The following is a 26374-nucleotide window of genomic DNA, read 5'->3' on the forward strand; positions in this document are numbered from 1 at the left end:
CCCTGCCGTCCCCGCAGGTGCAGAGCGAGATCCCCGGCTCCCCAGTCTTTCTCATGAAGCTGGCCCAGCACGCCCATCACCTGGAGGTCCAGCTCCTCGCTGACCAGTATGGGAACGCCGTGTCCTTGTTTGGGCGCGACTGTTCCATCCAGCGGAGGCATCAGAAGATCATAGAGGAGGCGCCGGCCACCATTGCCACGCCAGCCGTGTTCGAGATCATGGAGCAGGTGGGCTCTGGGGAGTTCGGGGGGACGCATCTCAGCTCAGAACCATCAAGAGCTCTCAAGAGTCCAAGTTGCCAAAGTGGGGTGGGTGTCCAAGAGGAGACCAATTGGCGTGGGGGGGCCCATCGTGGAGATGATTTCAGCCTCACACGGGGTTACTGGAGTACGATCTCAGAGGTCCCAAGGCAGTTTACACACAGCAGGTCCTCAGCCTGCCTTTAGTGAGGGAGCTAGTACGTTTTCCCCGAGAAAACCGCTGGAAGCCCCTCGCCCACCTCCGTCTCTCTGCAGTGTGCCGTGCGCCTGGCCAAGACCGTGGGCTACGTGAGTGCGGGGACCGTTGAATACCTCTACAGCCAGGATGGCAGCTTCCACTTCTTGGAGCTGAATCCCCGCCTGCAGGTGGAACATCCCTGCACGGAAATGATCGCCGATGTCAACCTGCCGGCCGCCCAGCTACAGGCAAGGAAATGGGCTCCGAACCCTGGGGCTTCTTCTGCCCAGAGTGGGGATCCCCGGTCCTGCTCAGATTAGACCTCCCTGCTCGTCTCTTGGCTGGTGTCCTGGGGAGGGACTGTTTTAATGTGTGGGTAGCGCGGAGAGCCATGCAGTGGATTGTCACCTTCGTCTGGCCATACAGCCCTTGGAGAAACTGGCAAAAGCCATGGCCCGTCACCCTGGAAAAATCTATTTTATACAATTTGGGAGCATTTGTAGACCTCCCCAGTACCCATTCACAGACCTTTTTTTCATCACAGCCTCCTCAGGGAGCCCTTTTAGACATTTCCGCCCCTAATTTCTCCCCTATGAAGTGTTAATATCACAGGTATACTGTATATCGGTTTGGATACTGTAGATATAGCTGTGCGTTATACAGGCATACCTTGTTTTATTGCACTTTGCTTTATTGCATTTTTTGTTTGTTTTTTACAAATTGAAGATTTGTGGCAACCTGTGTCAAGCAAGTTATAATGGTGCCATTTTTCCAGCAGCATTTGTTTGTTTTGTGTCCGTGTCACATTTTGCTAATTCTTGCAATATTTCAAACCCTCCACTAGCAAAAAGATTAAGACTCTCTGAAGGCTCAGGTGATGATTAGCATTTTTTAGCAATAAAGTATTTTTTATTTAAGGTGCGCACATTGTTCTTTCAGACATACTGCTATCGCACACTTAATAGACTACAGTAGAGTGTAAATGGAACTTTTATATGTGCTGGGAATCCAAAAAATGTGTGTGACTTGCTTTGTTGCAATATTCGCTTTATCGTGGTGGTCGGAATTGAACCCCCAATATCTCCAAGGTCTGCCTGTACATAGAAAGAGTAAGATTATTTTCACCCCCAAGAACAAATGTTTGCCCTCTTGGGCTCACCCCTGCTAAGAACATGTCACCCAGAGTTAGGAACTCTTGCATTAATAGAAACTCCTTAATTTTTTAATTAATATCTCCTTCCTTCCTCCCTTTCTTTCTTTCCTGAAAATTTCTTTTAAATTTTTAAAAATTTAAATTTTGATTAAATTTAATTAACTGATAGTTTTACTTTGATTTAATTAGAATTTAACTTTAATTTCTTAAAAATCCTCCCAGAGTTTTTATTCCATTTTTTATTTTGTTTATTTTTTTCAGTTTGAAAAATTCCAGAAAAGTTGCAAAAATAATACGATTAACACCCATACCCTGCACCTCGGTCCACCACTTGTTAGCATCTGACCACATTTGCTTCCTCTCTCTCTATTTGTGTTTTTGTATAATTTTTGTTTTTTCTTCGCTCAACCTTTTGAGAGATGTTTTGGCTTGAACTTCGTGCCGCTTTGCCTCTAACTCTTTCAGATGAGAACCTCCTGGGAATAATACCGTGATAGGATCGCCCCACTCCAGAAATAGAGCTTTGACGCCCTCCACTTACCTATCTAATGTTACTGTCTACATGAAAGTTTTCCCTGTTGTCCCAATAATTTGTTGCTGTCCTTTGTTTTTCAAGTCCAGGATCCAATCCAGGACCCATACATCCCTTTCCATTTTCATGTCTCCTAATCTCTTTAATCTGGAACCGTTCCCCAGTCTTATTTTTTTGTCCTGGATGTTGACATTTGTGAAGTGTTCAGGCAGAATGTCCTTCCATTTGGATTTGCCTGGTCATTTCTTCCTGCTGGAAGTCACTTAAACACTTTGGCAGGATATTACACAGGTGCCATTGGGTCCCTTTTAGTGTGTCACATCCAAAGACCCAGCAGATTCAGTTTGATCTTTTGGTTCACCTGGTGTCCGTCACTGTCTGTTTTTCACTCGGTCCTCCAGCCCAGCTTTCCCTGTGTCCTTCACAAAACCTTCTTTGACTCTGCAGCTGGACACCACCATTCCCCCACTCCTTCCACAGCGCTCAGGATCTGTAACTTTTATTTGATGCTCGCGATGTTGTTCTGTGACTGTCGCTTCTTTTCCCAGCGACACAGTTCACTCCTCGGGGACAGGGTCAAGCCATCTGTCTTTCTCTCTCCGTGCCTCTCCTGCCACCATGTCGCCCGGTCTGGTGGGCACAGGAGGAGCTCAGTATATCCGAAATCATTCACCCCCTACCACCACCTGCATCGCCTCTAGCCCTGGCCTCCACGTTTGGGGACTGACCCTCTTTTGGGATGGATTTCTTGATTTCAGATCGCCATGGGCGTGCCTCTGCACCGGCTGAAGGATATCCGGCTTCTCTATGGAGAGTCCCCATGGGGGGTGACACCCATTTCTTTTGAGACCCCTTCCAACCCTCCCATCGCCCGAGGCCATGTCATTGCGGCCAGAATCACCAGCGAAAACCCAGATGAGGCAAGTCTGAGGGCCCTGAGTTTCCACCATCTCCGACCTCTCAGCATGTGGCAGACCCCGAACCTTAGCCTGTTGAGACACCCAGGTTCACAGTTTATAGGCGAGGACGCAGGGATGCGGGAAGGGACATGCCACAGTTTATCCACATGTGATGTGTGCCAGGTACCAGGCAGATGCCTTCATATGTCAGTTACATGACAGCCCTGCCGCTGGGCTTTGTGACCCCACATTACAGCTCGGAGGTTGGGGTGACCACCTTCACACCCGGGACTTGGTGAGGCCATGGCCAAGGCCCACTGGTGGACTTTATAGACCACGTCCATCTTTGGGACAAACAGCCAGGTTTAGAGCACAGGCCCTTGGATTTCTGGCCCCATGAACTTTTTGCTGCAACATACAATCTGGTTCATTCTAAGGAGTCCCTATGTGACTTGTTCCTACTTGTGCCTTAAGATACCAACCAGCTGGCATCTATCAAGTTTACATGCTTACTGACAGTTGATGGTCACATAATCTCCATAACCTACCACAATTTAGTTGTTTAATAACTACATTTAAGAAATTTGGAAAAAAAAAAAAAAAGAAATTTGGCATAAGAGAGGTTTGGGGTTTTTTATTTTTACCCCCCCCACACCTTTTTTTTTCTGGTAAATAAATTTATTTATTTATTTTCGGCTGCATTGGATCTTCGTTGCTGTGCCTGGGCTTCCTCTAGTTGTGGAGAGCAGGGGCTACTCTTCGTTGCGGTGCGCGGGCTTCTCATTGTGGTGGCTTCTCTTGTGGCAGAGCACGGGCTCTAGGCTCGCGGGCTTCAGTAGTTGTGGCACGTGGGCTCTAGAGCACAGGCTCAGTAGTTGTGGCGCACGGGCTTAGTTGCTCTGCGGCATGTGGGATCTTCCCGGACCAGGGCTCGAACCCGTGTCCCCTGCATTGGCAGGCGAATTCTTAACCACTGCGCCACCAGGGAAGTCCTCCCACCCCACCCCCACCTTTTTAATGAAAGAATTTTAAACTATGGTGACTGTATTAGTTTGGGATCTTTGGCTACAGGCCAACAGTCAGTTCTGATGGTGGACAAGCAAAAGGGGAAATTTTCAGAGGGTTGATGCCTTGTTCACAGGTGCCTGGGAGGATGGAGGATCACGTGTAGAAATAGCCCAGGCACCTGGAACTTTCCATCTCTTGCATCCAGGCATGTCTACCAAAACGAATGCCTCCATCACAACTTCAAGGGTTCTAATCCCAGCAAGAGGATCCAACCCACCCCTCCCTTTACCACAGTTATACTCAGAAGGGGATGGGTCATCCCCGCAAAGGGAATTATGTGTGTGTTAGCATCAGCAAGGGCTAACCCTGGATTTCCTTACCTGCTGAAATTTTCATAATCTGGAATTGGAAATCCAACTCCTCTTTTTTTTTTTGGCTGTGCTGCACAGCATGTGGGATCTTAGCTCCCTGACCAGGGATTGAACCCGTGGCCCCTGCAGCGGAAGCATGGAGTCTTAACCACTGGACCACCAGGGAAATCCCACCAACTCCTCTTTTATTTACACTTTCTATTATCAACAATGGCAAACATTTAAAATCAGTATGTACCTTCGCTCAGCTCCATCAGTGATCACCGGTCCCACTTGGTGGTGGTTTTTTGACTTTTTTTTTTTTTTTTTAAGTAAAAATGACACACATTGATGTGCTCACCTGGAAACACCTGCACCCCTAGTGAGAAGAATCAGTGTTTTATTCGTCACGCTAAGCTCTTGGGTGGGGGGGCAGGGCGGGGCTCTTGGGTTTTCCTAGGATTTAATTCTGATGAAACTATATCTGGAGTAACTATTTCTTCCATTTTGCTTTTTCTGTTCTGGGCTCCAGGGGTTTAAGCCGAGCTCTGGAACGGTCCAGGAGTTGAATTTCCGCAGCAGCAAGAACGTGTGGGGTTATTTCAGCGTGGCTGCCACTGGAGGCTTACATGAATTTGCCGATTCCCAGTTTGGGCACTGCTTCTCCTGGGGAGAGAACCGGGAAGAGGCCATTTCGTCAGTATCTCCCTGCCTCCCTTCCTTCCCTCCCTCCCTCCCTTTGAGAAACTAAAAATTAACCTGCTGCTTCAGATGTAGCAGCACTTTAGGAGATGGAGAGCAGATCCTATTTTATTTTATTTTATTTTATTATTATTATTTTTTGCGGTACGCGGGCCTCTCACTGTTGTGGCCTCTCCCGTTGCGGAGCACAGGCTCCGGACGCGCAGGCTCAGCGGCCATGGCTCACGGGCCCATGTGGGATCTTCCCGGACCGGGGCACGAACCCGTGTCCCCTGCATCGGCAGGCGGACTCTCAACCACTGCGCCACAAGGGAAGCCCCATGTATCTTTTTAAATTGGAGTTTTGTCCAGATATATGCCCGGGAGTGGGATTGCTAGATCTTATAGTAATTTTATTTTGAGTTTTCTGAGGAACCTCCATACTGTTTTCCACAGTGGCTGCACCAACTTACATTCCCACCAACAATGTAGGAGGGTTTCCCTTTTCTCCACACCCTCTCTAGCATTTCTTATTTGTAGACTGTTTAATGATGGCCATTCTGACCCACGTGAGGTGGTACCTCACTGTAGTTTTGATTAGTGGTACCTCACTGTAGTTTTGATTTGCATTTCCCTAAAAATTAGCGATCAAAACCCCCTCATCTTAACATTTCTCCTGCCTTGACCTGGGAACAAAAAGGTAAACACCAGTTCAGTTTGTAAAATTAAACATTCTTGTGGAGGTGTCTTTTAGAGTGAAAGACATTTCATTTGCAAAGCATTTAAATCTGTCTGGGCTGGGGCACTTAGCCATGAATTAAATGGCGTTTGCTGCTTTGAGGGAGAGAGTTTCTTTGCCAGCTTTGAATAATTCATCTTAATCAGTGAAAAATTGAGACGCTTGGAGCAAATAAGGATTAGTAAAAGGTGGGATGGTGGTCAGCCAGCCCAGCTGTCTCTGAGTGAAGGGACCTGTGTCTTGTCCCACACTGTGAGTGGCCAGTAATCACTTCAGCAGAATAGGAAGAAAAAATTCCAGCTCTTATTGCTGTCAGTGTCCAAGAGGGGGATCAACTGTCCCTGTTTTCCCAGGACTGAGCGTTTCCCGGGATGTGGGATTTCTCAGTGCTAAAACTGGGGAAGTCCTGAGCCAACCAGGACAAGTTGGTCACCTTTGAATCCAGTGACTCAGCCTGTAGATGCAGGTTCGGGTCCCACACCCAACTTGCAGTAGCCTATTTGACACCCTCATTTAAGCTCACTGCATCTTCATTTTCTCACCCTCCCGCTGGGGTCTCGTGGCCCCTTTGTCACACCTGCTGGCAGCATGCAGGAGCGTCGTAACTGGTGTGAAAGCTCTCCTCTCCCAGGAAGGGTTCCTACGCCCCCTCTTCCTCTGGTGCCCTTTCCCCATAACTCTCTCCCTATTATTTCATGGAGAGCGGAGGTTTCTGCCCTTTGGACTGGACACCCTGTTTGGGGGGAGGCAGCCCTTCTGGGAAACTGGAGGTGGTTACAGCCCAGCACGTGTGGGCTGGTGACCGCCATGCCCAGAGGGGGGCACTGGTGTTAGCCGCCTACTCGTGCAACCCAGGCACACCGGACAGCTGTGTGGACAGGTAAAGAGCGGCTCGTTCTTGGGACACTGGGGGATTTTGGTAGGTCCAGCGGGAGAGGGAGTCAGAGCAACTGGCATGGTTAATAACAATTATAATCACTGTAATAAATCATTTCATAGCAGTTAAGGTTTATTGATCAGTGACCATGTGCTTTATACAGACTGTCTCATTTTAATCCCCAAGCATCTGTGTGAAGGCAGGGTTATTCCCCCATCTTCCAGATGAGGAAACTGAGGCCCAGGCATTTAAGCCACTGGCCCAAGATTTGCTGTACCAGTCAATGCTGGAGCTGACATTGCCCCAAGCCGTCTGACTCAGGGCCCTCCCTAAACTTCTGTGTGGTTCTGACTCACTGGAAACCACTCTAGAACTCTGATGACGTGTACGTTAATTGGGAAAACAATCCGTGTGCCTTCCCCTCAAGGAACATGGTGGTGGCTCTGAAGGAACTCTCCATCCGGGGCGACTTCAGGACTACCGTGGAATATCTCACCAACCTCCTGGAGACCGAGAGCTTCCAGAACAACGACATTGACACCAGCTGGTTGGATAATCTCATCGCCGAGAAAGTGCAGGTGGGGAGCTGCACGTGTCTCCCCCGGGGGTCCTGGAGCCCTCCTGGCTCCCCATGGCTTTGGTCACTGTGGATACTGACGTGCAGAGTCTCTCCCAGGCCGAGAAGCCGGATATCATGCTCGGGGTGGTGTGCGGAGCCTTGAACGTGGCCGACTCGATGTTCAGGACCTGCATGACGGATTTCTTACACTCGCTGGAGAGGTGGGGCCCATGGGTACTTCCTTTCCCCTCTTGGGATACGTGCTGGTGGCAAGTAAGGCAGAAACACGCTTTGTTTGGGTGTTAATCCATCAGCAAGCAATTAGTGAACCTCTCCTACGTGCTTGCCTCTGTAGAATTCCTTGGACAAACCCGGGCTGCCCTAGAAGACGCTGGGGTAGGGGGCGGGAGGGGAGGGATACTCGAGGCCAACGCAGCCATCATCCTACAGACAGCGGTGCGCTTATTCGTGCTGACCTGTGCAAGGTGCGTCGTTAACACTCAGGAGTCCGGAGAGGAGGAGGTGGATTTGAGAAGCAAAGCAGGTTATAGGTCACCTCTACAAATGGTCCTTTCCCAGACCCTCACCTGAATCAGATGACCAGTGAAATGGACCCTGTGGAAGTGGCCAGGAGCTCCCTCTTGGGATAGACCAGGGTTTCCCAACCTCGGCACCACTGACCTTTCGGGCTGGGTCATCTTTTGCGGTGAGGGCTGTCCTGTGGGACAGGGTAGGAAGTTAGCAGCATCCCTGGTCCCATCCACAGCATCCCCTCTCCCCCTGGAAGTCAGAACAATCCAGTATGTCTCCAGATATTGCCAGGTGTCCTCGGGGTAGAGGCAGACCCCACCTTGAAAACCACTGTGGTAGGCAAAGGAAGCTACTGAAAGGGAACTAGAAGGGCGAAAGTTCTTAGTGCTTGGAGAATATGCTTTTGGATGGTAATAGAATCCTAATCCGTGCATTCCTTTCTTTCATAAGCGGGTGGCAGAATTCCCACGTAAGGAATTTTTTCAAGAAGAAGCAATATGGTTATTGCTTCTTAGAGGAGCCTTTTGGAAATGTCACATCCTGTAGCAAGAGCAGTTTCCTTAAGTTCTAAGGGATGTCAGGTTCCTTGGGACTCTCCATTCCTTGCCTTTTATCAATCAGGTGTGTTGATAGTTAGAAGAGGCAAAGAGTGGGTGGATTTTCATATCCAGGGGATGGATGGCTGCGGAGTTCTTGGTCACTCCCAAACTGACCACAGGTCTGTCTTCTCTCTCAGGGGCCAGGTCCTCCCCGCAGACTCTCTGCTGAACATTGTGGATGTAGAATTAATCTACGGAGGCGTTAAATACATCCTCAAGGTAAAGGTCCCTGTTAGATGTCTCCCACACTCTGGTGGCTCAAGGGAGTTTTATTTCTGCAGTGGGCCATCCCTGCAGTGGATTTTCTCATGCTTGGTCCCAGGACTCCCCGTGCAGTCCCGTGACTTTGAAATCTAAGGTCTTTGGATTCCAGAACCCGTAGGCTTGAGCCACGCTCACAAGGCACGTTAGAGCATGTGTTGGTTTCCCGTGGCTGCCGTAATGAAGTCCCATAAACTGGTGTCACTTCAAACAACAGAAATTTATAGTCTCTCAGTTCTGGAGGCCGGAAGTCCAAAATCTAGGTGTTGGCTGGGCCATGGTCTCTTTGAAGGCTCCCAGGGAGCATGCATTCCTAGCTTCTGGTAGTTGTGGGCAGTCCTTGGTGTTCCTTAGCTTGTAGGTTGTCACTCCAGTCTCTACCAGTCTCTGCCTTTGTACGGCCACCTTCTCTGAGTGTGTCTGTGTCTGTCTGTCTGTCTTCACACCCTCATCCTTCTGTGCCTGTCTCTCTGGGTCTCTTCTCTTACAAGAACACCAGTCAGACTGGATTTAGGGTTCAGCCTAATCCGGCACAACCCCTCCTTAACTAACTACATCTGCAAAGACCCTGTTTCCATTAAGGTCACAAGCCGAGGTTCCAGGGAGGACTTGAATTTGGGGGGACATAATTCAACCCCGTACACAGTGTGAGCCGGACCACTGCTCAAGAGCAGAGTGTCTGGCTGCACCGCCCAGGGCTGTGAGACTGGCTTTGTCCAGCGTCTCTGCACCGAGAATCAATGTGTGGATTTCTGACTGCTTCCGGGTCTGTCACCGGCATCCCTGGAGCTTGTCAGGGTCGCTCTTCTCTGTTGGAAATATCTAGTTACCCGTCCTGAGCCGTCCCAGGCCGATTCAGCAGAGTATCAAAGAATGTTTGAGACGTGCGAGCACAGGGTGAGCCCCCCGGGTCCAAGTCGGGGTGACCTTTGGAGCGATGTGTCCCTGGGAAGCCAGGGCCTCCCCAGCACTTCCCAGCCTCCCATTCCATGGAAAAGGCAACAGAATTTTTATTTTCTCTTACTTGATTTTAACATTGCTGAGCATACATTGAACTTTCAACTTTGGAGAGTCTCAGGCTTCCTTCAGCCACACGAGTGTGTTATCCACGTAACGTGTGTAAAATAGCTTCCCTTTTGCCTCTGATGCTTCCTGGCTACCTTTGGGGGCCTGGGTCCCCTCAACTTGATTTTAAATATGACACATGCTCGTTGCAGAACATTTCAAAACAGCAAACAAGCATGAAGCGTCAGAAAACCAGTCCACCATGGGGGAGCTCCCTGGTGGTCTAGTGGTTAGGATTCTGCGCTTTCACTGCTGTGGCCCGGGTGCAGACGTTTTAGCAGACTTCTTTTCAGTTATTTTTTTCCTTATGCATTGCTTTTATAAAGTTAAGATCATAGTGCAGATGTTTTTACTGCTTTGATATTGTCATGGCCTATAGTTTCCCCCTGTTATTAGCAAGTTTTCCTAACATCAGTTTAGCGTCTGCAGCACGGTCCAATAGTACTTTCCGCAGGTACGGAAACGTTCTAAATCTGCTCTGTGCAGTATGGGCCCCCTGGGGCTATGGAGTACTTGAAATGCGGCCAGTGTAACTGAGGAGCTGAATGCTATCCTTCATTTAATTTTAATTAACTTACATTTGAACATCTGGCTAGGGGCTACCATATTTGACAGTGCAGTCTAGAACATTCCATGGCAGCACCCACTGTTGGAGAGCTTGTTTGATTCTAGGTTTTCCCATAAATAACGTGGCAATAAATATTCCTCTATTTCTTGCCATCTTTTGTCACTATATATATATTTTAGAGGTTGAGGGCTCTTTAGGGTGTTACTTTTCTGAGAGAGAGCACATACTTTGAACTGAGGGCCAGGTGGGGCTGGTATTTCAGATTGAAATGCAGAGCTGAGGCCAGGGCCTGGCCGTATATGTCTCCTTCCAGTGTCCCAGATCCATTGTGTGCCCCTGGGCAGGGCCAGGTCTAGCGGGCAGAGCCCAAGTCCATGTCCAGGCCACTGATGGAGGCCCCAGGTCTGCCTCACCCAGAGCAAGACCCCCATCTCCCTGGCTCCCAGGGCAACCCTGCTTGGAGACAGGATCAGAAGAAAGCCCCCAGCCCTCAAGGGCACACAATGGACAGTGATGCCCGGCCTGGGGCTACACCTGCGGCCGGCAGCCACTAGCCCATCCACAGCGCAGGTGTGGCTCGCTGACCCCGGGCTCCCTCCCCGTCGCTGCTCTCTTGGGGTGAGCGAGGGCTGGGCCTCGAGAGGTGAGGTGTCCACCCCAGCACTCCTGCTGTGGACACTAGCCTTTGCTTGTGGTCAGGGGGGCCAGGCGGTGCTCTGGGGGCACCGGGTCAAGCAGGCATCCTCATTTCAGGTGGGGACATTGAACTGTCCCCACAGGTGGCCCGGCAGTCTCCAACCATGTTCGTCCTCATCATGAACGGCTGTCACATCGAGATCGACGCCCACCGGCTGAACGACGGGGGGCTGCTGCTGTCCTACAGTGGCAGCAGCTACACCACGTACCTGAAGGAGGAGGTCGACAGGTGTGTGGTCGTGGAGGGCACACAGAGCCAGCTGTCCCCTGCAGGTCTGAGGGTCTTAGCTAAGGCACCTTCTCTGGAACGTTCTGGGGCTCCTGGAGAGGTTAATCTCTCGGCTGGAATTCCATGCAGCTGGCAGGCATTTATGGGAGGCTCCCAGGGGCCCTTTTCTAGTGACTTGGGAGGATTCAGAGCCGAATGGGACCTGACTCCCAGCTCCACGGCCTGCAAGGTGTGTGCTGAGTGCCAGAGGCTCCGGGTCTGAGCTGCAGTGTCCACACCCATCAGATCAAGGCTTGGAGAAGATGAAGTCGTCCGATTAGGGAAGGGACTATTTATTGAGCATCTGCTTACACCAGATGCCGCGCTAGGTGTTAGGATACAGCCGTGGTCATGACTCATGGAGTCTGTGGGGGAAGAGACACATCGAACGAGCAGATGGCGGCAGGAAAGCTTGCTCTGTGTCTGGATGGGTGGAGGGCGGGATGATCCGGAAGCACTTTGCACGGGGGCATCGTGTGTCCTCCTGGTCCAGCGTGTCTGACCACCCTGAGCTCACACGATGAAACAGACCCGCCCACCCCCACGGAAAGGCAGCAAAGACCCCCCCCCACCAAGAGAATAAGATGGGGAGGAGTGGGGTTCCAGAGGCCCCGTGCCTGAAAAAGCTCCAGTTAGATTCCCTTCCGAATCCTCAATGGAAGAAGGTGGACTAGATTCATCCCAGATCGGTGTTTTTTTACCTCTTTTTAACCCGTGTTCTATCTGCCAAGAATGTTCAAGATGATGATAAGCTCCATCCATGCGGCATGCTCTTCCCAATTCTAAGGTGAAGGCTTTCAGTGGGTCAGTATTTACTGAATAATAGTGATTGATTGCTTTCTCTATGCCAGGGCCTGTTGGAATTATGTCAGGAAAAGGAACTAGTTTTCAGCCAGTAAAGGGTCCCACCCAGCTCACTCCCAAAGTCTCTGCGGTAACTGTCAAATGCTACCATTTGGGAAAAATGGAGTAAGTCCCTCAACCCACACACAGAGTGATGCTCCCGGCTGCCTTTAGGAAGGGAAGAGGCTGTCGAAACCCTGACTCGGGCACCTGGGTCGACGGTCCTCCCCAGTCTCCCCACCACCTCCCCACTCCTTCTCTCTCCAGTTACCGAATCACCATCGGCAACAAGACGTGTGTGTTTGAGAAGGAGAATGATCCCACGGTCCTGAGAGCCCCTTCGACGGGGAAGCTGATACAGTACATGGTGGAGGACGGGGACCACATCGAGGCTGGGGGCAGCTATGCTGAGATAGAGGTGACTGCAGAGCTAGCCCCCTGGGAGGGAGGGAGGGCTGCAGCCAGGTCTCCCTTACACCCCCTCCCCCAGGGAGGGCCATCTGCCAATGCTGCTTCACCTAAGCCAACAGACCTCCCCTCTCACCTGGGCTGTCATCTGCAGATTCCTAAGAGAGCCATGTGTGTGGGGTTCAGCCCCAATTCCCTGCAATATCCAAAGGGAAAAAAAAATCTCAGAAATGTATACCTCCCCAGGAGTGAGTAAGAACCGATGAACGATCATGATGCGGACAATTAAACAGTGGTAAGCCGGGCTTCCCTGGTGGTGCAGTGGTTGAGAGTCCGCCTGCCGATGCAGGGGACATGGGTTCGTGCCCTGGTCCGGGAAGATCCCACATGCCGCGAAGCGGCTGGGCCCGTGAGCCATGGCTGCTGAGCCTGCGCGTCCGGAGCCTGTTGCTTCGCAACGGGAGAGGCCACAATAGTGAGAGGCCCGCGTACCGCAAAAAAAAAAAACAAAAAACCAAAAAGTGGTAAGCCAACAGAAGCAAAGCACTTCCCACATGGCAAGCACTATTCTAAGCATTTTATCTGTCTTTAATTACCTTCTTTAATCTTCCCAGCAATCATATAAGTTGGACACAAATGGGACCCCCATTTTGTACATGAAGACACGGGGCCCAGGCAGGCTAAGGAACTCACTCAAGGTCACATCAAGCCAGGATTCAAACCCGGCCTCCATTCTCTGCTGCCCAGGAAAATAGTGATTTTTGTAATGAAAATACAGCAACGGTAGTAGCTGACGCTTGTCGGCCTCCTACTATGTGCCATCCTGCTTCATCCTTATCAGCGCCCTGTGAGGCAAGACTGTCATTTCCTCCCATTTTACTGTTGGGAAAACTGAGGCTCAGAGAGGGGAAGGCACGTGTGGAGATCACAGAGTGATGGGTGGGAGCAGGGTTCCATCCCAGGCCTGGCTGACTTGGGTGCCCAAGCTGTGAACTTCTGAGCAAAGGGTGGGACAGTCCTGTCGGTCTGCAGCCCACACGTGATAACAAAACTCATCACATCCACACGGCCCGACTCTCAGACCAGTTCAAGGGGCTGATGACTGTACTGCAGTCATGTTCTTCATTCCCCAGAGGGTTTTCTCACTGCCTTTAAAAACCGGAGCTGGTCACAAAATGCACCGCATTTTAGGAATGTGTGTGTCAGTCACCTTACATCATATGATTCATCTGTATTTCTAAGAGAGAGGCCTTCCTTTGGAAATAAAGATCAGTTTCCATGTCTGTAAAATGGGCACAATGAACACCTGCCTCTCTGGCTGGCTTTGCAGATGGAAAAAATTTATGCCCAGCACTGTGCCTGGTACACAACAGATTGTGTAAATGCTGGTTCCCTCTCTCCCCTCCGCTTGAACTCTGCCCACAGAGTCATTCAATGTAAATGACACGGTCCCTGCTCCAGAGTTACTAGTTTGGGGTGACACCGGCCAGTCCTAGTGGGCTCCGTCTAATTTCTTCTTTCTGCAAAACAGGTGATGAAGATGATCACGACCCTGAATGTGCAGGAAAGTGGCCGGGTGAAGTACGTCAAGCGCCCAGGGGCTGTGTTGGAAGCAGGCTGTGTGGTGGCCAGGCTGGACCTCGATGACCCTTCTAAAGTGCACCCGGTATGTGGCACCCGGCACAGCTACCCCGTGAGCCAGATAGGCTTGTGGCCCCGGATCTCCCGCCATCACCTGCTCCCAGCAGCCAGCACGATGGGCGTAGGAGTGTGTCTGCCTGTGCTCACATCCTTCTCAGCAGCTTCCCATCCCACTTAGAATAAAAGCCATGTGTTTCCGATGATCTCCAAGACCCCCCTTGAGCTGTGCCCTGCTTTCTTCCCTGGCTTCATCTCCTCCCCCACTACCCCTCCCTTAATCTAATGCTCCAGACCCGTCCCCCTGGGGCCAGCTCCCTCTGCCTGGAAGAACCTTCTCCCAGACGCTTACAGGGGAAGGGTTCTTCCTGTGAACTTTGACGCAAACATCATCCCCCCAGTACGTTATATAGAGCTGTCAGGTCTCTGTGACATGACATGACTTACCCTCCTAGAGTGAGCCAGGCCTGCGGGGAGGTGGCTTGCCATCTATGCATGTAATTTTGTTTTCTCTACAATAATTAGTGTATATGCCCAGGAAAAAAGAAAAGCTAGAAAAGCATTTTTTTAAAAAATCAAATCGATTCTTTTCTTCAGACTATTCTATGAGTTTCATTTGTTTTCTTCTCCTTCTTTTCATTATTCTTTTTAGAGGGTTCCCAAAGCTAGAAATAGACTGAGCTTTGTTAGATCACCAGGAAGGTCTGTGCTTGCTTTGTGATTCCTTTTAGCAAACGTTTCCCGGGCTAGGTTCTTGAGACAGCGCCCAGCCACAGGTCAGGAGGCTCAGAGATGCCCGTGAGAAAGACAGGCAGATAAGCCTTTGTAATTCAGCTCAGTAAGTGCAGTCAGAGGGACTGCGCTTGGCCGCTGGCTGTGAGGGCCCAGGTGGAGAAGCCAGCAGCAGATTGTGGAGAGGGGAAACCCTCCGGTTAATCTTCAAGGGTGAGAGGAGCCTGCAGGGTTGGGAGTGGAGTCGAGGGACAGGAAGCTGAGGGTTCTGGGCCAGCAGAATAGCATGCCCCAGCTCCTGGGTCCCAGTGCCTCCCACAGTTGGTGTTGAGTGGATATTTGTAGAGTAAATTAACAGACGAATGGATACATTAAGTCAGTGTTGCCCCTTTGGGGAGCTTTTTATTTGGGGATCCTTTAAGGCTAAATGTTTATGATTTACAAAAAGCACGTACACGGGCTTCCCTGGTGGCGCAGTGGTTGGGAGTCCGCCTGCCGATGCAGGGGACACGGGTTTGTGCCCCAGTCCGGGAAGATCCCACATGCTGCGGAGCGGCTGGGCCCGTGAGCCATGGCTGCTGAGCCTGCGCGTCCGGAGCCTGTGCTCCGCAACGGGAGAGGCCACAACAGTGAGAGGCCCGCGTACCGCAAAAAAAAAAAAAAAGCACGTACACTTGCATGACAGTTTCCTAAATTTTCACCTTGCTAGGCATTCATCTTTGGGGTTCGAGTGAGACTGAAATAAATGGAAAAAAACAGGAAGATGATCTTGGTTTGAAAGCAAAGCAAAACAAAAACATCTGTCGACAAAAATAATAAACAGTCTTTAATAGGAATAGAAAGAGTTTTATTTGAACCAAACTGAGGACCATAGCCCGAAAGACAACCTTTCAGATAACTCTGAGGAACTGCTCCCAAGGAGCCTTTTTTTCAGCACAGTTTTATGTCTTGTCAGAACAAAGAACATGAAACAAGTCAGGGATACATTCCTTCAAGGTTTCAGGACACACACACACACACACACACACACACACACACAAACAGAACAGATCAGCACGTACACAGCGAGTCCATATGGCCTTGGCACCTGGGAAGGGAATCTTATCATCAAAGGAGAACCAGCATGGGCGTCCGAGGAAGGGAGGCATTTCATCTTTATTTTTAACCTGGACATTCTTTACTTCTGGTCAGTGCGCCCTTTTCTTTAATAATTAAAGCTCATGTACAGTGTATGTTTGATTGGCTACAAACTGGCTGCTCTAGTTAGCATGAAATTCAAGTTAACTCATGTAGAAGCCAGAATCACTTCCCCAGATCTCAACATGTGAACATTTTGTTTTCAGTCACATCTAATGCCCTCCAGAATTATTTGGGGTACATAATTGACTCTGACATTTGTAAAGGGGAAGACGTGGAAACCTCACACAGGGGTGTGAATGTAGCAATTTTAACTTTCCAATACAATGTTTTCTTCCGTTCCCCCCTCCCCCGCAGGCTTCATGATAACCGCATTATGTGTATTGTGTATATCGTGTGTTGGTAGCTCTGCCTCGGCCCTTGGCTTGCATGTCTCATTCAGAGGCCACACTGGCCTTGACCTCTGACTCCTGTGGTGTCCCATCAGGCTGAGCCATTCACGGGAGAGCTCCCCTCCCAACCAACGCTGCCCATCCTCGGAGAGAAACTGCACCAGGTTTTTCGCAGCGTCCTGGAAAATCTGAGGAACATCATGAAGGGCTACTGTCTGCCGGAGCCTATTTTTAGCATCAAGGTGGGTCACGTGGGCAGGGTAGGTATGTATCACACACACGTGCATAGGTCCGTATGAGAGCCAGAAGATCCCAGAGATCTTTATTGAGGTAAGAAATGAGAAAATGATTCATCCTCTGTTGTTTCTATCAAGGACCCGTTCTCAGGAAGTTCCTCAGTTTCATTGTAAACATCAGTGTATGTTTCTCTCTGATTATAAACTGTTGTAAAGGTGAGGTTGCTTTTTGGGGTTGGGTTCAGCTCAACACTGAGAATGTTCACATAGTAAGTTAAGAAAGGAGTCAATGTGGGTCACCCTCTTAAAGAGACAGCGAGGAAGGGCTTTGTCCAGAAACACAACTCTGTTCATCATCCCAGGGTCCCGTTGTCTGTAGAGAAACAAGTCCTCAAATTTTCAGACCTCCGTGAAAGACCCATGCTGCTAAACTCAACGTCAGTAACTATAAAACTGCTACATCCCATTCCATCCCAGAAAAGCCAATCACGGTGCTGGTGGTCGTAGTAATAACTCAGCCCTTGTCCTGTACATGCTATGTGCCATCTACTACTCTAAGTACTTGAACCTTATTAAGTCATTTCACCGTCCCAACAACCTAGGAGGTAAGAACTCTTCTTATTTCCATTTTACAGGTGAGGAAACTGAGGCACAGAGAAGCTACAAAATTTGCCTGGTTTCACCCATGAAGAGGCAAAGAGGGGACTTGAACCCTGGCCCCCTAGCTTCAGAGTCCATGCACTTAGCCCCTAGGTTATGCTGCTTAACTGCTAGAATTACAACATTTTTTTAAGTCTTTGCACTTGCCTGTGTGTGCATGGTTTCATTTTTAAACCTTACAATCACGTTATGGGGTTGGCGCCATTATCCTCCCCATTCAAAGACCATCAACAGTTCTGCTTCCGGGTGAGCCGGAAGCAGTGCAATGCAGCTGTTAAGAGTCTCTGAGTCTGCCTGAGTTTGCATCCTGGCTTTGCTTCCTACTAGCTGGGTGACTTTGGGTAACTTAATTAACCTCTCTGTGTTTCAGTTTCCTCAGCTGGAAAATGCAAATAATGATTATTCCTACTTTGTGGGGTTGTCTCTGAGGATCAAATGAGAATATGCAAATCCAGGACCTAGGACAGTGTCTGGCACAAAGCCAGTGTCCCACAAATGTTCGTTTTTCCCAGGGCCTGGTGTTCTATCCCCACACCAGGCTGGCTGTTTGGATGCATGGAGAGGGGAGTGAGGCCTTCCTGGGTCGGGAAACTGGGTGTTCATTCCTCCTGTGGTCAGGGGGCCATTCTACTCTGGACTGTTCCACAGGCCACTGGGTCTAGATCTTTGGCCACTCAAGTGCACGGGGCCTGGATGGGCTGAGTGTGTCAGCCGCCCCATGGTGGGTGGCCGTGCCCATGCCCCCAGCACAGCCTTGGGCCGACTCTGTGCTCCCTGCTGCAGCTGAAGGACTGGGTGCAGAAGCTCCTGATGACCCTGCGGCACCCAACGCTGCCACTGCTGGATCTGCAGGAGATCATGACCAGCGTGTCGGGCCGCATCCCCGCCCCCGTGGAGAAGGCTGTCCGCAGGGTGATGGCCCAGTACGCCAGCAACATCACCTCGGTGCTGTGCCAGTTCCCCAGCCAGCAGGTGGGTGCCCCCCACCCCCACTCCAGCCCCGCTGGGAACTTGTCTCCCCATCAGTGTGGACGTCCAGTCTCTGATCAAATCGGGTTTCACGAGACCCACTTACAGCCAAGATGCTGGGGACTGAGAGTTTTCTTTCACGCCTTCTCTGCAGGATCGCAGCATTTCCCCCAAAACAACAGTTGTTTAGAGGAACATAAACAGTTATTAGGCCTCATTCTGTATAACTCGGCTGCGGAACAGGAGTAAGCAGTTGGTGCAAACAGAGTGAGCGTTTTCCAAAAATACGCTGGCTGACACAGTAGAGGACATTGTGAGTTCTTCTTGCCAGTGTGTAGTACTGATTCTCTCCCTCTGCTTTGTGTAAGGTGACAATCTTGGGGCTATACATATATATAATATTATTTAAGAATGGAAACCATTCCCAGGTAGTATCAGAAATCTCTAATAATTCTACAATGGCCTCGTTTTGTTCTTTTTTGGGGTCGCTTTTATCAGGCGTTTTAAAGGAAATCTGCATTTTGAAGAGCCATCTCTTTTTTATCTTCATGCCCTCTGCCTGGTTATAAGGGCTGCCTCCCACCATCACCCCACCCACATGTCAGCAATTTGGGGCGCCCGAGGTCAGTGTAAGTCAGTTTATTCCCAGAGGTCAACCTCTAGGTTGGAGTATCGTTCGGCCATAAAAAGGAATGAAATACTGATTCATGCTACCCCAGGGATGAACCTTGAAAACATGATGCGCAGTGAAAGAAGCCAATCATTAAAGACCACGTGTTGCCTGATTCCATTTATATGAAACATTCAGAACTGGCAAATCCACGGAGAAGAGGAAGTAGATCAGTGGTTGCCAGGGGCTGGGGGCAGGGGGGGTTGGCGAGTAGCTGCTAATGGTTATAGGATTTCTTTTGGGGGAGAAGAAAACGCTCTGAAATTGGATGGCGGTGATGGTTGCACAGCTCTGTGAATATACTAAAAGCACGGAATTAATTGTACACTTTAAAAGAAGGGGGGCGGAAGATGATGGTATATGAATTCTATCTCAACTAAAAAATAATGAAAACAAAGCTCTCAGGGACCCCAGTTGAGAAAAATACATGTTGGAACCTTCTGGGAATTTGTTATTGATGCAGGTTTTTCATTACATGTTTTTTTTGTCGCCACAGACAACATGCCGATCGCATTAAATCTAACTGTAAAAATAGGACCCCCATAGCCAACACCCTCATGCTCCCTGGGGTTGGAAATTCCCTTCTCCTCTTTCCCCAGAGCCTTTGAATTTGTGGAGAGGGATGATACAGTGGTGCGTGTCTTTATGTGATTGTTGTCATTCTGAGCTCTTGAGTCCTCAAGCCACGTGTTGAGTGGGGTGTGCAGAGCTGTTTCTGGGTGGCCAGAGAGCTTTGGGGCTGGAATTTTAAATTTTTGAATGGGATCCCCATGGGAGCCTGTGGTGGGTCCTTCTGGTGACTTCTGCGTGGCAACCAGATTGTGTGGTTTGAGTGGCCTGTGACCTGTCCTGTTTTCCCATGCAGATAGCCACCATCCTGGACTGCCATGCGGCCACCCTGCAGCGGAAGGCCGATCGGGAGGTCTTCTTCATGAACACCCAGAGCATTGTGCAGCTGGTCCAGAAGTGAGTCCTGGGCCCTCCTTGGAGTGTGGTTATCACACTCAGTTATCCATGTAGCAGGCTCAAACTGAGAGACAGTGCCTGGGGTCCAATACCCCACTTACAGCCCCAGCACAGCCCTTCCTAACAGCAGAACAAAGCAACACCCTTTACCTCCGTGAATCTCAGTTTGCCAGTCTGTAAAATGGGGATAAAAACACTTCACACACCATAAGTCATTTTGAGCTATGAGCAGATTGATTTTTGTAAAGTGCTGACACATAGTGAGTCCTTGTGGTAGCTTTGATTATGAGACAGTGGGATGAGATGGCTTTATAGGCTGTAAAGGATGATCCTTGCGGTTTTGGGGGATCCTTGCAAAGGAGGAGTTGGCGAAGAATTTGTATTTTATCTTAAGTAGTTCTTGAGCAGGGAGAACTATTCTGATGATAAAAAGAACTTCCCTTTTGCATGAAAACTCTACCCAGCAAGAAAGCTTTGCCTATAAGGACAGCATCCAAACATTCTCAGACTTCAGCGAATTCATTCAGCGCATGTTAGCCATGTGGCAGAAACTATCAGAGGTACAGAGGATATAGGACTATAGGAAAATGCCGTCCTTTTCAGGGCGCTCCCTGGCTCATGGGGACTCATACTAACAAGATAGGATCGCAGCTGAGGAAGGAGATTGGAGTTTGGATTCCCCACCAAGTGAGAGTCACAGCTGGATGTGCAGGATCCCTTTGCCTCCCTTAGACTGCTAACGCTAACCCATCCTTCAGCAATGGAAATGCCTGGGAGAAATGAACAAATGACAAACGAATCAAATTCCATAGCAGGATTTTGTGTGTTAAATACAAATCGCAAAGCTCTGTCTTATGTTGTGTTCGTGTGTGTTTTTAAAATCACATCTGAATAAAAGAGTATTTTAGGTTCTTCCTCTCTTTTGTTGCCCTTTGGTGATGCTGGGGTGAAGCTGCTTTCAGCTTCCCTAAAACTCAGCATCCCATTCTCTTACACACTCAATTCCCTGTGTTCTGAAATAGTTTAGAAGAGGAAATGGTTTAAGGAACATCCAGGTTACCATTTGGTTTTAAAAGGGAAGTGAAATTTACACAGGGATCTTTTGGTAAATGTCCTTCAAGTTTTGTTTTGTTTTGTTTTCCAATCTGTCTTTATACATTGAGTGGTTAATTGAAAATTTTTGCTTTTCAACCATGCATGCAAGGCTGACCCCTTTCAGCATCCCAACTCTGTAAGTGTTTTTCCTTCTCTCTGGGGACGGGCAGGCATCATCCAAAGGCTCAGGCTTGGCCTCTCGTTGGATGTGTGACCTTGGGCAAGTCACTGCTCTCTCTGGCCTGCGGAGTTATTAGCACAAATGAACTAACTCACACATCCCTCCCAGGCCTAAAGATTAGAGGGAGCAGCCTCCAGTTTCTTTATTAGTGTTTTCTCCTTATTCAAATCATAAAAGTCCTGGCTGTGGATAACTCCGGCACCCCAGGAAGTAGAGTTGATCACTAAGCCAGCCTTCCCTTCCTCCCCAGATACCGCAGTGGGACCCGGGGCTACATGAAGGCGGTGGTGTTGGATCTCCTGCGAAGATATTTGCTGGTTGAGCACCATTTCCAACAAGGCAAGAGTCGCCACCGCAAGCATTGGTGACAAGCCCACGGGGGCAGGAGGGGCCCCAAGCCTTACCCCACGTGGCCTTTTGTCTCCCTGCAGCCCACTACGACAAGTGTGTGATAAACCTCAGGGAGCAGCTGAAACCAGACATGTCCCAGGTGTTGGACTGCATCTTCTCCCACGCGCAGGTGGCCAAGAAGAACCAGCTGGTGATCATGTTGATCGTAAGCAAGAAAAGTCACCCTTTACCCAGAGTGGGGGTAGCTCAGGGCTCCACTGACTTTTTCTGGAAAGGGCCAGAGAGTAAATATATTAGATTTAGCCCAGGATATGGTCTCTGCCCTGACCTCTCAATGCTGCTGTGGCACAGTGTAAGCAAATGGGCATGGCTGTGTTCCAATAAAACTTTGCTTATAAAACTAGGCAGTAGGTAGGATTTGTTGACCCCTGGGGGAGATCATGACTAACCCACAAAGCACCTACTGTGTGCCAGGCACTCCTGACATGCTTTACAAATACTAACTTGTTTAATTCCCTAAGCAGCCCTAGGAGGTCGGTACCGTTCTCATCCTCCTTTGACAGCACAGAGAGGTGAAATCACTTTCCCAAGGGTACCCAGCTTATAAGTGCAGAGCTGGGATTTGAACCCACAGCATGGCTCCAGAGTCATGAGCTATGATTAGTCAAGGGGTATTGGATTCCGAGTCTTCTGGTAGGGCTTTCATTTTGCCTTCTTGGTGAAGCGTGGAATGTCTCTGTTCTTATTTCTCCTCCTACCGGGTAATAATTAGCAATCCTTTATAGCTAAAGATTTTTTTCCTTGACGTGACTTAGAAAATGCAGGATCAGCAGATAGTAGCAGAGACTTGGGCTTGGCTTATAGCAGGAAGGGGTCGGCAGATTTCTTTTTTCTGTAAGGGGCCAGAGAGTAAATATTTCAGGCTTTGGCCATGCAGCCTATGTTGAAACTACTCAGTCCTGCCATTGTAGCGTGAAAGTGGCCATAGACAATATGTGAATGAATGAGTGTGGCTCTGTGCCAATAAAACTTTATTTACAAAACTGGGCAGTGGGCCAGATTTGGGCCTGGGCTTATAGGGCAGTTAACACCCTAACAAAATGGATTCATAAATATTGATATTTTTGTAAAGAATCATTTAAAAATCTCCTAATGCAGCATGAGATTCTCTTAATCCAGGCTGTACTTGAGAACCACCTGGGGTGGGGGTGGGGGAGCTTTTAAAAAATACAGATGCCCAGGCCCCACCCTTGGTCCATTAACTCAGGGTTTCTGTGGATGGGGCCCAGGCATTAGTACTTTCTGAAAGCTTCTCCAATGGGAAGTTTAAACGGGGACTGTATATTAGATAATAATATTGGTCTAGTGTCCAATTTTTGGAGTGTTTTAACAGTTCTACAGTTAGCTGGGGAGAGATCTTTTTTCTCAAGGGGGTACATTCTGAAGTAGTGGGAAGGATCATGGTGTCTGCAACTGAAAGAAAGAGAAAAGAGTGAGAGAGTGTGTGTGTGTGTACAGGCATGCACGTATGCTTACTAGAAAAGCAAATGTGAAAGTTTAGCAATTGCTGAATCTGGATAATTTTCGATGTACTGATCTCCTGTAGTTTTGAAGTTCTTCAAAATTAAATTTGGGGGACTTCCCTGGTGGCGCAGGGGTTAAGAATCTGCCTGCCAGTGCAGGGGACACGGGTTCATTCCCTGGTCCAGGAAGATCCCACATGCCACGGAGCAACTAAGCATATGCGCCACAACTACTGAAGCCTGGGAGCCACAACTACTGAGCCCGCATGCCACAACTACTGAAGCCCGCGTGGCTAGAGCCCGTGCTCCACGATAAGAGAAGCCACTGCAGTGAGAAGCCCGCGCACCGCAACGAAGAGTAGCCCCCGCTTGCTGCAACTAGAGAAAGCCCGCGCACAGCAACAAAGACCCAATGCAGCCAAAAATAAATAAAATTTAAAAAAAAATTAAATTTGGGAGGAAGGATCCCCAAGTGATTGCAATATGCAGCCAGGATTGGGAACTTAAGACCAAGGACATATCTAGTCTTGGGGGGAATTTCATTGCTAAAATAATATAACCCTTTTCTCAAAGTACCTCCTTTGGATGGAGTCTTCTTAAGTGTGAGTATCTGTAAAACAAAGGATGCCTATAATTTATTACAGTCCACTCACCATTTGTTCATAGGCCAGGGCTTGGGTCTGTGGGTTATTCTGCTGTTTGCTACTCTTTGTGTACATAATAACTCTTTTGGGTGTGAAGTTCTTAAAAATAATGTTCATCAGAGGATGGCCTGGGGAAGAGGACGGCCTGGTGGAATGGCCCCAAGATCAGAGACCTAGGGCACTGCCAGGGGCTTCTTGGTGAAGGAGGCTAAAAATGTTGTAGCAGGTGTGGTTTGGGGGTTATATGTGAGATTCATTATTCTTCTGGCTCTCTTGTTTCCATTTGCTAGAAAATGGTGAGTTCTTTGCATTTGACGGTATTTGATGCTTTGGAGATTTTGAGCAAAGACTTGTTAATTGAGTGATTACTTACTTGGAAATGAAATTTTTTTGAGTCTTTACAGGCAACCTCATTTCTGAACATCAATTCAGTGGTTATAGGACTTTGCTAATGACAAAACAGAGAAAACAAAACATGATGCTGTGAACTAAAATACACGCCATGGGACCACTTCACAAAAGTTAACAAGAAAGAGAGAGAGTATTCTAGACTTTTGTGTGTAGAGTGTGGTGGCCAGATTTTTAAATTTTTCATACAAAACTTGTCTTGAGTCTTTCCTCTCTTATTGATTTTTTATTCCTATCTTTGGCCGTGCCACACGGCTTGCAAGATCTTTCCCGACCAGGGATTGAACCCAGGCCACAGCAGTGAAAGCCCAGAATCCTAACCACTAGGCCACAGGGAGCTCCTGAGTCTTTCCTCTCTTAGAAAACCACTAGCCTGGTTGTTGGACAGCGCCTACGTTCTGTGCTATCCTTGGAGTCACAGGCTGGTGGAATGATGGAGACTAATGCCACCGCCACTTGATAAAGCAAATCAGAATGTGGGAGGGAGAGAAAGTTTAGAATAATTTCCCACGAGATTTCTTCAGCACTGACATGCTATGTGTTTGTGTACAAGTGTGAAATATTAATATGTTAAAAAAAATTTTTTCTGACTGTAAAAACAGTGTGGTCTCATTCTAATTAGGAAAATGCAGAAGCAGATGCGGAAAAGAATGACCCCTGGCACCACCACCTGGTGACCACTTGGAGAACGGCCTGGTGCAAGGAAGGGGGGGTGTGATGCCCAGGCATTCAGATTCCCAGCATTCATTGTTCTGTCTTTGTGGGTATTGAGGGAGTGTAAGCTCTGAGCCATTACCAGGCCCTTCTTGCATTTAGGGCATAAGAGGAGTTGCAAAGACCAGTCGCATGCGGCCCTGGTCTCCAGCAGAAAGGTCCCTTGTTCAGAAGCAGAGAGGAGGGATGCACGTAGGAACCCTCATCCCTGCCTCTTCTGCAAGTTCCACCTCTAGATCTTCTTTCTTGCAGGAAGCCTCCCTTGACCTATCCAGGCCCTAGATGCTCCCCTCACACTGGGGCTCCTGGAGGGTAGCTTACACACCCTCACCAAAGCCTCCCATGTGGCCCTTACTCTGTTCATACCTGCCTCTATTTCCCCTCATCCCTCTTCTCTGAAACTGAGCTCCATAAGTCAGGCAACAACGTTTAGAGGAAAGAGGGAGAGGCCATAGCGACAGGAGAGCCCTGGGTTCAAATCTGGCTCTGCCTCGCATGTGCTTGGTAGCCTTGGGGCAAGGCGCGTTGCCTCTCCGAGCCTCAGTTTCCTCATCTGTAAAATGGGAATCATATAGTAACTTGTCAGTGGGTTGGGGGCATTTGAGGAAATGAGTGGAAAGTGTCTAGCTGCTTGCCTGGCCATAGTAAGTACCTGATAAGTGCTGGCCATTAACAGTGATGCAGGCAGAGACTTTGTTGTCTTTTTCTTCATGCCAGGAATTTAGGGCATGTTTTGGGGTGGATGAATGGGAGAGTGAATGAATAGGGGGGTACTTGGTGGAGAGTGGCCAAGGGTATGTGTATCACACTGTGCAGGTTTGCGGGGGCAGCCACACCCCCAGCCCCCTGGCCAAGGGTGAATGCTGGCCTGTTTCCTTCTGGTAGAACAGAGAGCCATTTGGATTTTGTTTCTCTCCCCCAAAGGATGAGCTCTGTGGCCCAGACCCTTCCCTGTCAGATGAGCTGACCTCCATCCTCAGCGAGCTCACTCAGCTGAGCAAAAGCAAGCACTGCAAAGTGGCCCTCAGAGCCAGGCAGGTAGGGTCGCCAGCCGTGGTCCCCACCGTGCATGACGTCACAGGGTGCCGCCCTTCCCCACACGCGGCCCCCACCGTGCATGTCCCCTCTGCTGCAGGACCCGCCCCTTGGCTCCTCCCCATGAGGATGGCTCACCCCAGCCCCTCTGTCCCCTCCCCCTGCAGGTCCTGATTGCCTCCCACCTCCCCTCCTATGAGCTGAGGCACAACCAGGTGGAGTCCATTTTCCTGTCTGCCATCGACATGTATGGCCACCAGTTCTGCCCGGAAAACCTCAAGGTGAGGCCACCTCCATCCATGCACTTGGCAGAGAGCATGCGCCGTGGCCCACGTGGGGCCTGGGGGTGGGGAAGCGGGCTCCCCTTCCCTCGATGGGCTGGCACTCGGGTGCAGGGCACAGCTGCCAACTCCAGTGGTTTAGTCCAGTGTGGCCAGGGCTGCCCAGGGGAGGCTCTGGGAGAGGTTGAGTCCTGCAGGATGGACAGAGCCTCAGGCAGCCAGGCTCTCCCAGGAGGTGTGATGTTAAAAGTTCATGTGTCATGGAGC

The 26374-nt window shown here is 49.5% G+C and overlaps 1 protein-coding gene across 8 annotated transcripts in view; it reads left to right on the top strand.

The window, feature by feature from the left end:
- ACACB (acetyl-CoA carboxylase beta) overlaps positions 1-26374 on the top strand; it is a 139708-nt gene that overhangs the window by 74414 nt on the left and 38920 nt on the right. For all 8 annotated transcript variants that reach the window (XM_067700488.1, XM_067700491.1, XM_067700493.1 and 5 more), the window contains 17 exons: positions 18-227; positions 516-686; positions 2882-3043; positions 4913-5076; positions 7105-7255; positions 7354-7457; positions 8504-8585; positions 11040-11185; positions 12335-12485; positions 14007-14141; positions 16470-16616; positions 18054-18242; positions 19775-19875; positions 21402-21490; positions 21583-21707; positions 25716-25829; positions 25994-26107. In XM_067700488.1, the coding sequence (XP_067556589.1) occupies positions 18-227; positions 516-686; positions 2882-3043; positions 4913-5076; positions 7105-7255; positions 7354-7457; positions 8504-8585; positions 11040-11185; positions 12335-12485; positions 14007-14141; positions 16470-16616; positions 18054-18242; positions 19775-19875; positions 21402-21490; positions 21583-21707; positions 25716-25829; positions 25994-26107 (2355 nt within the window). The remainder of the gene's footprint in view (positions 1-17; positions 228-515; positions 687-2881; positions 3044-4912; positions 5077-7104; positions 7256-7353; positions 7458-8503; positions 8586-11039; positions 11186-12334; positions 12486-14006; positions 14142-16469; positions 16617-18053; positions 18243-19774; positions 19876-21401; positions 21491-21582; positions 21708-25715; positions 25830-25993; positions 26108-26374) is intronic.

This window comes from Pseudorca crassidens, chromosome 12 (assembly GCF_039906515.1).
Source record: "Pseudorca crassidens isolate mPseCra1 chromosome 12, mPseCra1.hap1, whole genome shotgun sequence".
NCBI lineage: Eukaryota > Metazoa > Chordata > Mammalia > Artiodactyla > Delphinidae > Pseudorca > Pseudorca crassidens.